General features: G+C 40.0%; 1 protein-coding gene across 2 annotated transcripts in view; it reads right to left on the bottom strand.

Annotated features, from left to right (window-relative positions):
* TEAD4 (TEA domain transcription factor 4) overlaps positions 1 to 12,867 on the bottom strand; it is a 46,156-nt gene extending 33,289 nt beyond the window's left edge. For both annotated transcript variants that reach the window (XM_084297733.1, XM_084297734.1), the window contains exon 1: positions 12,724 to 12,867. In XM_084297733.1, coding sequence (XP_084153859.1) covers positions 12,724 to 12,730 — 7 coding nt within the window. In that variant the 5' untranslated portion in view covers positions 12,731 to 12,867. The remainder of the gene's footprint in view (positions 1 to 12,723) is intronic.
* Between the last annotated feature and the right edge of the window lie 310 nt (positions 12,868 to 13,177).

Here is a 13,177-nt window from a genome sequence, read left to right on the forward strand (position 1 = left end):
CTTGGTGAGAATCTTCTGCTAGCTTTCCAGTTTCCCAGCCTAACTTGTCCAAAGCCAGATAAAATGCAGCATGTGACTTTTCCCTTTCTGGCCTGGGTTCCCTTCACCCCTTCCTATCTTCCTTGACTGCTGGCAATCATTAATGTCACATCTTTCTTGATTCCTTAGCTTGCTTGTTTTCAACCTTAAAATCTCCTAATTAGTGAACTTGTCTATGAAATTTTAGACTTTGAACTCTATCTCTTCTACAGTTCCTTCTCACCCTCTTTCTGAATTTTGTCTTCGTATATCACATATATAATACAGCGATGATGTTCAGCACCCAGGCTCTTTGAAAGGCTCAATTTCACCCCCCCTTTGCTTCCGCTCTTGCTTCTACTCATAATTCCAATACCAGAGTTAAGGCTATCCCCAAAGTTAATAAAAAAAGAAAAATGTGGTAACAATCTTTCTATTCACCCCTCCCTGAGACCCTACATCCTCAACTTCCCAACCATTAATCTCTAAACTCTGATGTCTGCTCTTCATTGTTCTGTAGTCTTCAACAGTAACTATAAATTAAATATACTGAGCAAATAATGCAGCATGGTGTCTTGTTCTTCCCATTAATCTGGACTGCAGCTGTGGCAAATCCATGTGGCAAGTGGCCCCAATAACAGTGTACAATCTCAAGAGTGGCATGTTCATTTTGAGACAAGAGTTGCAGACAACTCTTTAAATGATATATTAACAAACTTAACTCTGATCAAATTTCTTTCACAATTCTTAACAGCCTGTATTTTTCTTCCTAACTTCTATACTGAATCCAGACATACTCAGGAAGCAAGAAAAAAAATTAATACATAGTTGTGATCATCATACTGAGACCCTTTGCATGAAACAGACCATAGAAAAACATAGTAGTTTACTGCAGCGCACTGGTCTATACTATGAAGACATCTCTCCCCTGCCACTGCAGAATTACAGTGCTTAGCAGTCAAGTTTGAGTTCCTGTAGCACAGTTACACATACCAGAGAACTTTATATCCAGCTGTGAGATGAGTTTCATCACTCCTATCATTCTTTAATTTTCTGTTTTAACCTTCCATGAGAAAAATCTCTGAGATCATTGCAGTTCCTGCAATAAAATTTTGAGATGAAAACTCAAGAAAAAAAGCTGAGCTAGTCCTTCTGAAAAAAAAAAATCAAAAAAATCATATAAATGCAAGCATTTTTATGAAGTGCTTAGTACCACATCATCTTAAGCTCTGTCTTGACATATCTGTTTTCATTATTTGACTGTGCAAATTGCTCAGCTCCTTCATCCTCTGAAATGAAGCAAAATCATAGAATCTTTGAATGGTTTGGGCTGGAAGGGACCTTAAAGACCATCCAGTTCCAACCCCCCTGCCATGGGCAGGGACACCTCCCACTAGACTAGGTTGCTCAAAGCCCCATCCAACCTGGTCTTAAACACTTCTGGGGATGGGACATCCACAGCTTCTCTGGGCAACCTGTTCTATTGCCTCACCACCTTCACAGTAAAGAATTTGTTCCTTAGATCTAGACTAGATCTACCCACTTTTAGTTCAAAGCCATTACTCCTTGTCCTATCAAAACACTCCCTGATAAAGTCCCTCTCCTGCCTTCTTGTAGGCCTTCTTTAGGTACTGGAAGGTCACTATAAGGTCACCCAAGAATCTTCTCCAGGCTGAACAACCCCAACTCCCTCAGCCTGTCTCGATACGGAGAGGTATTCCAGTCCTTTGATCATTCTCATGTCCCTCGTCTGGACTCGTTCTAATAGGCCCATATCCTTCTTTTGTTGGGGTCCCCAGAGCTGAACGCATTACTCCAGGTAGGGTCTCCTGAGAGCAGAGTAGAGGGGAAGATTCACCTTCCTCAACCTGCTGGCCATGCTCCTTTTGATGCAGCCCAGGATACAGTTGGCTTTCTGGGCTTCAAGCACACGTTGCTGGCTCATGTTGAGCTTGCTGTCAACCAATACCCGCCAGTCCTTCTTACCAGTGCTGCTTACAATGCATTCTTCTCCCTACTTGTGTTTTGGATTGCCCTGGCCTCAGTGCAAGACCTTGCAGTTGGTCTTGTTGAACCTCATGAGATTCTCACAGGCCCACCCCTCAAGCCTGTCCAGGTCCCTCTGGATGGCATCCATTCTTTCCAGTATGTCAACCATACCACACAGCATGGTGACATTGGCAAACTTTTTGAGGGTACACTCAATCTCACTTTTCCGTATCACCGACAAAGACGTTAAATAGTGTCATTCCCAATACTGTCTCCTCAGGTTTGCCACTTGTTTCCACCTGGACACTGAGTTGTTGACTCTTTGAGTGCAACAACCCGGTTAAAGAAGTTTTAAAGCTGTTAAGAAGACTTTTAAAGAAGTTAAAGCTTTATTTGCTGGGGCAGAACATGTTAGTTAAGCTAGACCAGCATCTCTTCATTAGACATACACTTGTTTGGAAAGAAGATGCTGCACTTTTCAACCCTGAATCTAAATGTACTTTGCAAAGGTGACAAAATATTATTTCATCCCCTCATATAAGGGAAAATTTGCTTATGGTCATAAAACTCAAGTGTTTCATTTAATAACCGATCTAAAAAATGAAACTGTCTCACATAAAAAGTCTTCCTGAGAAGAGCAATTCTCTTTTTCACTGTATAAATTAAACCCAAACCTAGAAACACAAAAAGGGCTAACTGCATTCAGAAACTGCTCTTCCTTGATGGCCAGTTTAAGATGTTTCATGCAAGGTACATGAATGAGGGTTAATAATTACAGAGTCTGCAGGGTTTGGGTAGCTTCTTATTGGTTCCAAATAATGAGTGGAGATAGGTGAAAAGTCAGTCACCTTGTGAGTAGTTACAGCAACAAATTCTTCATTCAACTTGAAGAGCTTCCCTTTTCCTCAGCTGGTCATTTCTGCCCATAAAGTATTTCATTATCTCCTGTGTGCAGTGATTCCAACTAAATTTCTGAAATAAGGAGGATGGAAGGGAGAGCAGACATATACTACTCTAATTGCCAAAATTAAAAAATAAGCACCCCCCTTGGATTTTGTTGGTTTTGTTTATTTGGTGTATGGTATTTGGTTTTGTTTGTTTGTTTGGGTTCGGTTGTTTTTTTGCGGCAGTAGGGTTGGGAATAGGGATTGTTGGTTGGTTCGTTGGTTAGTTCTGGGTTTCTGTTTTTCTGTTTTGTTTTCCTTTCAGTCAGTTCCTTTTGTGGCCCTGTGGACCACAGTGCTGGCACAGTAGATAGAATAGAGTAAGAATCAGAGTAGAACTTCTTAAAACAATTTTGCCAGCAGGGAAACTGCAGCTTGGAATTGTATTCCACCTAACTGTAGAACATGGACTGGTAAGAGTATGGGCAATGCTCTTCCTGTCCTTTATTCATTTGTTTGAAGACAGAATTAAAGTAACTCCTAATTACTGCCCCAAAGGTATGGGAGGTTATTCCTTGGAAAGGAGTGCAGCAATGCATCTATGTAGCAATCCTTCACCATTACCCTAATGGGAAGCTCCAGGCTATGCAGTTCTGCACCAACCCTCAGCCTTGAGTACAGTGTTTTTCAGTGCATCAGTTGAACAGCCTCATCAGCTTTGTTTTCCCACATTATCGCATCAGGACATAGAAATGTAAGCTGATCCAGTAAGTAGGCAGGAACCAAGACTGATGAGAATCTTAAATAAATTGTTTAGACTGACTTTGTCTGGGAAATCCCAAAATCACACCAAAGCAGCTACATGGAGTAATGAGTCTTGAATATGCCACAAAGCATGGCATCAGGTAATACACAAAAGAGCCAGTAAAAATCACGCATGGAAAGGCATGTCAGACTTTCATTCTCATAGGTCATCTGAGAATGACAATGTTGTACAGGCACAAGAATATTTTCCTCACTAAGGCCCACGTTGTTAGGAAAGCATGACCATTGAGGGTAGCACTGAAACCTATGCTTAACTATAACAACATCCTCTAGTTCCCATGAATCCAAGTTCTACATTACACAATCAGACATATGCTAAACTCTCTTTTAGGTCAATTAATGTTTTGCCCACCTGTTTCAGTAACTTCCAATAGCTGAAGGGCATCTGAAAGCAACTCTCAGTAGTCCTCAGTGATACTGCCTCAAAGGATACCAAAACTTCAGCACATCTTGTCCTCCTGCTTTTTCACTCAACTGCCTCTGTTGGCACCAACAGTACACTGTTTCTTGAAGATTTCTGCCCAAGTGCCATTCTTGAGCATGTGCCCTGATGGCACGCTAATCAAATATTCAAAGTTCCAGCCATGACAGAAATCAGAGCTAAAAGGGATCTGTGAGATCCATTCAGCCAGTTGCTGCATGACCAACACAGGACTATTCAGTTCTCTAGGCATTTGGTCTGGTCTAGTTTAGCTCTTGTGTTCTGACTGCTTCACTAACCTGAACACCAGGACCCAGTCCTTCTTTGTATGCGGAAGATTACTCTAAGACATCAGGTTATAGCTTTATGGGAAGCTGAGCCTAACTGAATGGCTGACTCTTCCTGAAAATGCATTTGCCTTTTTCCTTAACTCCCTCTCACCAGATTATTCCATAGATCAGGTCAACACATTCTCTAAGAGGTGAAAATTAAGAACTGATCATTGCTGGTCATAAGAGAATGTGGACAGAAAAGCTTCACAGAAATTAAGGCTTTGTTCTGTGAACTTTGTTCTGGGTAGCTACCCAGAATCTGGTATGGATAATAGCTAAATTGTGCCAAGTTCATAACATTTCTTTACAGTGACTTGTGATTTTTCCCCCTCTTTCTTTTTGCACCTAACACTGGAGCAGTTCTGTTCTACATTATTTAAACACATGTTCCCTTACAGTTTATAATGTAACCTGATAGCTGGCAACCAGGATTCAGGCACTGGCACAAAAGCAGGAACAGGAGGCTGACAAAGCTATTTAAGCTGCAAGGAATACTTAAAAATGCACGTGGATCTAGAAGGAAATTCACAAATATCTATGTGTTTCATTTATTTTGTAGACAAAGGTTGTTGTATCTAGAATCACTTTCCTCCAGTTTTAGCCATAAAAATATCAGGCTAGTCATGAACAGCTTAATTAGAGTTGGCTCTTTCTCCATGCCTAGAAAGAGAGGAGATAAGCTTTGAAGTTTTTTGTTTTTTTTTAAATAGTTCTACAAGTAAAGATGATGACACACTGCTCATGTTGAAGAAAAGCTTAGAAACTCCAGTGAAGGTTCCAGATACCATTGTGCTAAATAACACACTCACACATGTGTTTCCCTGTAACACCACTGTGATTAGAAGTAGGCCTATGCCCCATGCACTTCTAGTCAACAGTTTGGGTTATTCCTATTGTGTTATTTAATCAAGAGCTGGTTACACGACTGGCATTCCAGTCTGTAGACACCAAGTTCCTGAAAAGGGATTTGTGATTACTGCGCAAATCATGCTCTGGGGAAGAGAGTGATTCTTAAAGACATTTTCGGTGGAAGGTTTTCAATGAAAACAGTGACATTTCCTGTTCAAAAAGCTAGGGATAGAGCAAGACTGTGTCTGTATGCATGCATGCAATAAGCTCCAGAGAATTTGAAGGAGTACCCAGAGGATGGGTCAGAAGTTCAAGGTGACAAAAATGAGGAACAGCTGCTATGTACCCTTCAGCAGCAGGTGCACCCAGGCCAGAGGTTTAAGTCTGCTCTGCCAGTGACCAATAGACTTGTGAGACCATCTGTTTGGGTACAAATTACACACAGCCTTCACAGTTTTGCTGCCCAGATCTTTGCTGTACACAGACAATACAGGGTTTGTTATGGATTAGCTAATGAGCAACTGTTAAAACCAACACACAGTCCTAGTTCTCCTGTGTTCATTAGCTGGATCCTGTACAAATGAGAATGCTTCCTCATCTTATAGCTGTAATAGTATTTTTCTGATCAAGCATCTTTCCTTCCTTTTTGGGCCACCCCTTAAGGCGCTGGAACCTCAAAAGGCTATGTTGACTTGTCTTCATTTTGCTTAACAAATGCACAGGGATGTTTTGATATGCAATTACATAAAGCTTTGCTAAGTTTTACATCACCCCTGCCCTCCAGCTTTAAGACACACCTTTAAGGGAGACTTCATTCATGTGACAGATTTTATTTACTTGCACTGTAGAAGAAAAAAGGCTAATTTTTTCCTGTGCAATCTGTGCATTGATGCTCATCAGCTCTTTGTAGATGCAAATCCTTGCTTGAGAAATGCTATCATCCCCCTCAATAATCAACAGAATTAAGACATTCTGCGAAAGCATTCCTTGTATTTATCTTGAAGTTTGCTTTTCCTGTTGCAAGCTTGAGAAGTCTGTGCCTTCATTGGTCTAATTAACTTTTTTGGTTCAAATGAACCCACAAACAGTATGTAACATATTACTAACAATTTTGAAAAAAATCCACAGATATTCAAAGTGGAAAGCAATATTTAATCACCAACTAATGGCCACAGTTTTCTATTTCCTCTATTACAATGCCGTATAAAATTATATCCAATCTGTAATCAGTCTCATTTATACAAAACTCTGCTACACCAGGGTATACTTTAGCACTAGTTTTACAAATACATTTCTTAATAGTTTTATCTGATACAATTTTAAAAATCTCAAATAACAGCTTTTCTATTCTATCTCCTTATGTAAGAGATCTCTCAGTACTGAACACTGTGCTATCATGAAACTTCTTCTGATATCCATCCTATATTCCTTTTTTCTCTACCATTAATCCTAGTCATGCTCACATGTTCCACATAAAATCCCTCTCTCTCCCCTAAATGTTAACACCCTTCAAATATTTTTAGACTGTTATTATGTGTCCACCCCACCCCCCACCATTCAGTCATCACTTAGCCAAGCTATGTATATTTAGCTACTTTAATCTTTCCTCCTAAATCAGTCCCTTCAACTCCCAGAGTTCAGTGTTAAGTCTGGTATGCTCATTGCTCTTCTTAGAACTCAATCCATGTTTTTGAGATCCTTCTGGTAATGTGTTTGCAAAAGCCTGGCCAGAAGAGATTTACATGTTCTTGTTTTCAGGCAAAAAGAAACCCAAGCCACTGGACTTGATTAATTTTCATTTTCCACATCTGATTTTGTTCCCAGGTTTTGGATTGAAACTGAAGTTATAAACAAACGTTTTCTTTATTTAAGAGCAGATTTATCTAAGAGCATACTAGCAAATATTTGGATTCAATTGTGAAGGAATAGTGTTTTTTAAAATGGAAAGAAACACTAGGGCTTTCTACTAAACTTTTCAGAAAACAACTGGAAACACATAGTTACCCAGAAGCACAGCAGAAAATAAAGCAGTGACTTGAAACAAAGGAAAAGGCTGACAAATTAAATTGAAACCATCTCTCAGGTAACAAGACAGAAGGAGTGGACCCAACTACAAAGCACATGACTGGCTTACTAAACCAGGAATGATTTAAACTCTGTGCAATTTATAACAAAGAATTACACTGCTGACAGTAAACTGCTACAGATTAGCTCTATCTTGGAGAATTACTAAACATTCGAAATTTAGAAATGAAAAAGCCAAAGGAAGAGCCAAAAAAAGCAGTGCACTGTTGCTAATGAAGGAAGTTACATCAACATGAGAAAAGCTCTGTGGCTGCAGACAGATACAGTGGGAAAATCTCGATTCCACAAAACATACTTAGTTTTAGGCCTGACGTATAAAAATGGGACTACAAAATTGCTAAAATCACAAAGGGACATGAAAAGGAAATGCCCGTTGTTTAAACAGCAGAATGAAGAAAAAGAAAGTACTCACAGTCATTTAGATAACATGTAGGGCACAATAAAACTACTAATTTATTTCTGTTCACCAAGCACGTTAAGGAAAAATGCCACAGCCAGTGTTATCAGTTATATTAATTGCAATTGCAAGCAGTTTCCTAGTTGGTAGACATTTCAAAAGTGGTAAATACCTCAATACTCAGGAAGTGCTTGTAATACATAGAAAAAAAAAGTTGTTTTTATGTTCACATAGAAAAATGAGCAGTTAAACTGACATATAATTTAATATTAAGAAAACTAAATTCTGCTTAGAAAGGAGATGGAAGGAGAAACTTGACAAACTCCAGCAGAAGTTTTATTTGTTGCAAAAGTCTCCAGAAACCTGGTTCCACCTAGTTAACAACAAAGAACTAGAACTACACATAAGCAAAGTGGAAAACTGACTCAGTGAAACTAAGCCTTGTTATTAAGCAACTCCAAAAACATCATACATATCCCCAGAAAAAGAACAGAAGATGGAAAAGTCTGCATCCTGACAGAAACTACGTTTTGTCTACCTTCTAGTATCTACAATGGAAGATTCCATTCTGTTACCAAAACTGTGGGATAAAGGGACATTCTATGGTTCATTAGGTCAAGATAATGGAAGGAATAGGAACTGCATTAGTTTTTTTCCCTGACAGATATCACAGCTCAAATCCAAGTTTTGCAGTTACCTGGGCCAGGCAGTTCAGTGGCAACTGAGTGTATCCTCAGCATATTCCAATTGCTTTGACTGAAACAATATCAGGCGAGACTCTGAACTAGCTATAGAAGAAAGTATTAAGACCTTGAAAGCATTAAAGGTCTTGAAGGTTTCTACAATTGTAATAGCTGTAATATTCCTCCTTCCACTCATGGAGGAAAATTGTTTTTGAACGGGGACAGGCAGTATATGTTTTGTTTCTTTGGGTTTGTTTGCTTTTCAGATTTACTAGATTAATTTCTGAGGTTGGGGAAAAAATATTAACTGGTAACATGTCCCTTTGAAATGAAGACTATATTCTACAATTTACCTAGACACTTCAGAACAGGGGTAGGAAGAACTACCTGAGATGTGGAGGTTTTCAGCATCAGAATGACGTTTTATAGCAGCTTATTTCATATTGCAAGTTCAAATCTTTGCAGTTCACTGCCTCTTCTAGGTTTTTAACTATTAACATGGTTAATTATGTTTCTCTTGTCACTCAGACTGAGTTTTGAGCATCTTTTGATATTTGCTCTTTGCCATATCAGGACTTTAAGAAACAAACAGATGGCACCGGACTGAGAGATGAGCGCCCTCAGCTATCTGCTCCACCCTGCTCAGCACAGAAGTTACTGAGCCATTTGAAAGCTATCTGCTGAACTACTGCCTCCTTCAGAACAGTGGCCGATTCCAGCTCATGTTACAAAAAGGTGCTCTAAGCCAGATGTTTGTTCAGTGTTCAGAAGTTTGTTTGGCTAAGCCCGCTCAGCAGTGTTTTGTTAAACTAAATCTCACTTTGCTAGTTACTTTTTATTTCTCCATGCTCATTAGTGTTGGGAGACTCTCACTCTTAAGGATCCTCATGCAAATCACACAAAGGTACTAATGTTTTTCTCTCCTCTTTCTCTAGACCAATACCGAAGATACCAGGAAATAATGACTGTAACACTGAACTATGTGATTGTTTATTTGGGATAAATGATATAGGTATTATTTCTCCCACATAAAAACAGATGGACAATGTAAAAGCCAGATCTGTAATACTGTACTCCCGTGTTATTCTAGTAGGAAGCACTATTATGAGAGTTATCCTTGCAAGACCTTGGTGGTACCAGAAGGCAGCAGATCAGCCAGTTAATGGGTGTACTGGACTCACTGATACTAAAGTGAATAGAAAGATCAACATAACAGGATCCCATATATGACAACACAGCTTTTCATGCCTCAAGCAGGTGGTAAGCAGAGACTATTGGTAGGGAGAGCGAGGGCTTGCATTGTAAGCAGTGTTGTGGTATAAGCTTATCCAATCAGGATGCTGCCTATGGCAGTACAACATGTCTAGGAGGTAAAAAGATAATGAAAGAAAAGAAAATGGCAAAGGCATCAAGAACTTGACTGGCTTGCAGGTGAAGCAGGAATCATGTCCACATGATGGATTCCATACAGCAGCAATAAGTGGAATGTCACCTGAAGAGCTACAAAAAGCATGTGAATTCTGAAGAGGGTAGGGAACATGACCATGAGGCCAGTGTATAAGCTGAACTGCACATTTTGGTGCAATTTTAAATGTTTTCAAACAAAACAGCACAAGTTCTTCATAATGGCCTGGTGCACTTTAGCTTGTTCAACGTGTTCACTGGTAATAGCTACTAATTTAAAACTGATAACAAATTGCCTCCCACCAGGTGAAAACTATATAAATCACACACAGAAGAGATCCTTGGAAATGAAACATCATGCAGAATAGTACCACGACAGTACACCATCCAGAATAGTACCAACCCAGTTCTTACTGGGAAACAATGAAAATGTTTGTGTGGAGCCAGAAGTCGGACTCTATGATCCTTGTGGATCCCTTCCAACTTGGGATATTCTATCATTCTGTGTTTCACATTTTTCAAAAAAAAGGTGCATATGCGCTTCTCTGTAACTTACTGAATGAGACTTGAGAAGTGTTATGTGCAAACCAGTCATAGGACAGCTAAACAACCTTCCCTTGGAGGCAGGTCCTGCTCCACCTACAGCTTGTCCTGTTCTGGGACCTGGCTCATAAGCATTGAGAAGATGAAATCAGGGACTATATTTGTTCTCCCTGCCCGGTCATATCTTTCTATAGATCCCAGGCTGCGCCCTGCTTCTTTGGCATGGATCCTAGAGACTAGTAAGCAAAGGAGGGCATAAATCTGAGCCTAGGCGTCTGTCAGGAGTTCATTGAACTAACTATCCATGCTGGGAACAGGTGCACTGAAGGCAAGCAGGGACACTGTCCTATTTGGAGTAATGAGCGAGGGGTTGAAGAAAATTTGTTCATTTCATCTCCCAGAGCTGAGCCTAAACTTTTTACCCTGCAAGTAGGTTATTTACCTTCTCCAACTCACCAGTGCAGTAAGGGACTTTCCACAAAATTCCAGCTAATTTTCATTTGCTTCTGTAGTTCATTCTACTTCACTTTTACTTTTGCTCTCTCATTTCTTTTCCAGTCCATTTCACTCCCTGCTCTGACATATTAACCCCAAAGCTGAAGTAGTTCAAAGGCTATGCACAGAATGATTAGTGAATGAAGACAGTCTTTAAACACAACACGTTCACCAGTAATTTTAAAAGTCAGCTGTCATGAAAAGTAGCACAGACTTACAGCAGCAAGGAACATGTCTCTAACCTATGTTTCATTACCATAAAGCACCATGGGATAGATTTTCAAGTAAGATTTTAGAAGCAGTCCTATGCTCACCTTAGTTACAGATCCTCATTCCCATTCCCATCATCCCTTCTCTAAATATCAGCACAAGCAATTGTGTGGCTGGGCAATGAAACATACCATCAGCCCTATGTAAACTGAAGTTCACTTTTTCACCCTTTTTCTTTGTGTTAGTATTACGGATCAGTTCCTTGGGCAGTTCCATGGCATAACCATAACAGTATTAGTGCCAACATAGGGCAAGAATGGATGTCTACATCTGAATATTGACACTTATTGCAATTTAGGGTGATCAGTCTTATTCAACATACATTGCTCTGTTACAGATATACTGATGCATGTAACCATTAAAAACATGAATTGCAGATAAAGCTGTGTAAACAAAATCCCACCCCTGCCCCCTTAATGAGGGTAATCTAATCCCTAGTTCAAAGAACAATGGCCCGATGGGTGGACAGAAATCTACAGAATGACTTGTGAAGTGTTCCATATGAAACTTCAGGGCAGGGCACTCCCATGTGTGCAAAGAGAAACAGATTCAATTGTAAAGGGAAAAAAAAAACACTGACTGGGCAGTGAGAGGTCTGACTTACATAAGATCCTTGCTAGCGCACAGTTTTAAGCTTGGACTTTTAACTAAAAACAACTATGCACTCTCAACCTGACCATTGCTTTTTAGTCATAGAAGTACCAGGTGACTCCTTCCAAAACTCTGAGGTAGAGAATGCAGGTTGGACTTGTTTTTTTTTGTGGACAAAAAACAAGAAATATTGCTTAACTGTGGAATGGGTCAAAAGATTAATTCAAAATCATGTCTACTACCTAAGAAGTTGACTTCTGCTGCAACTGCAAGCCAGCAATTCTGTGTTCAGGACTGGGTAACTAGCTAGCTAGCTGAGAACAACTCACTGGTGAAAGGCATTCATGCCAGAACTGAAAGATGGCTAGCTACAATGAAAGGGTGCATCCAAAAGAGTCTGTTTTCTGTCCTTCTGAAGATCACAAAAGTGTAACTAGAAAACTAACTGTAGCTGCTTGCACACCACCACCAGGATCAGTGGGAGGTTCAGGAGCTGAATTTCTGTCTCGTAGCAACAGACACACAAGCCTTTACCTGTTAGAATAACAAGAATGTTGGGGACAGCAGTGAGAGATACCTTAAAAGATAGACTTAGTCACTTCATGGAGCCATCTTCCCAAAATTTAATTCAACAGCATGACCAACTCTGGGAGCTACCTTACTGATTTTCCCCTGAAAATCAGTAAGGCATCCAATTGGATTCCCCTGGCATCCAATCTCTAATTCTTTCTGATTTTCACATATGCGTATACAGATGTTAAAATCTTATGCTAACTAAAACCTTTGTGAATTTTCCTAAATACAACTTGAAGTGACCAACTGCATCAATTTGGGGTAACTTGAAAAGAAAGAATTCATTCAGAACATGAGTGGTAGAACTGACTTGCACAGGGTAGGCTGCCTGAAATTTGGTGACGTGTTCTTTCTTTCTCCTTACCATACATCTTGCCTTCGTCTGACAAGATAATCTTCCGCCGTCCACATGGTGGGTAGATGGCTAGCGCTTCCTGGAAGCTCTGCTCAATGTCCGGACTCCATACACCCTCAGCATCATTGTCAATTGGTTTGTCCAAGGCCTCGCTGCCCCCTGAGTCGTTGCTCCCCTCAGGGGAGGTGGGAGAGCTCCACTCGTTGGAGGTAATGGTGCCAGCTAGAAGCTCCAAGGTGCCACGTGGAGAAGCAGACTCAGAACCTGTGTTGACAAACATATCCCATCCATGAGTTAGAAATCCTCCTCTCTAGAAAAATGAAGCTATACTAAAGAAACAGCAACAAAAAAGTACTCAGTGAGGAGGAGTTTTACTTCAAGTTTATCTTAAAAGGTGAATTGATCATGTGCTTGATTTCTACTAATGTTGGAGATAGAAACCTTTTCTCCAAACGCTTCTGAA

The sequence above is a fragment of the Netta rufina genome (genome assembly GCF_964035555.1).
Source record: "Netta rufina genome assembly, chromosome: 1".
Lineage (NCBI taxonomy): Eukaryota > Metazoa > Chordata > Aves > Anseriformes > Anatidae > Netta > Netta rufina.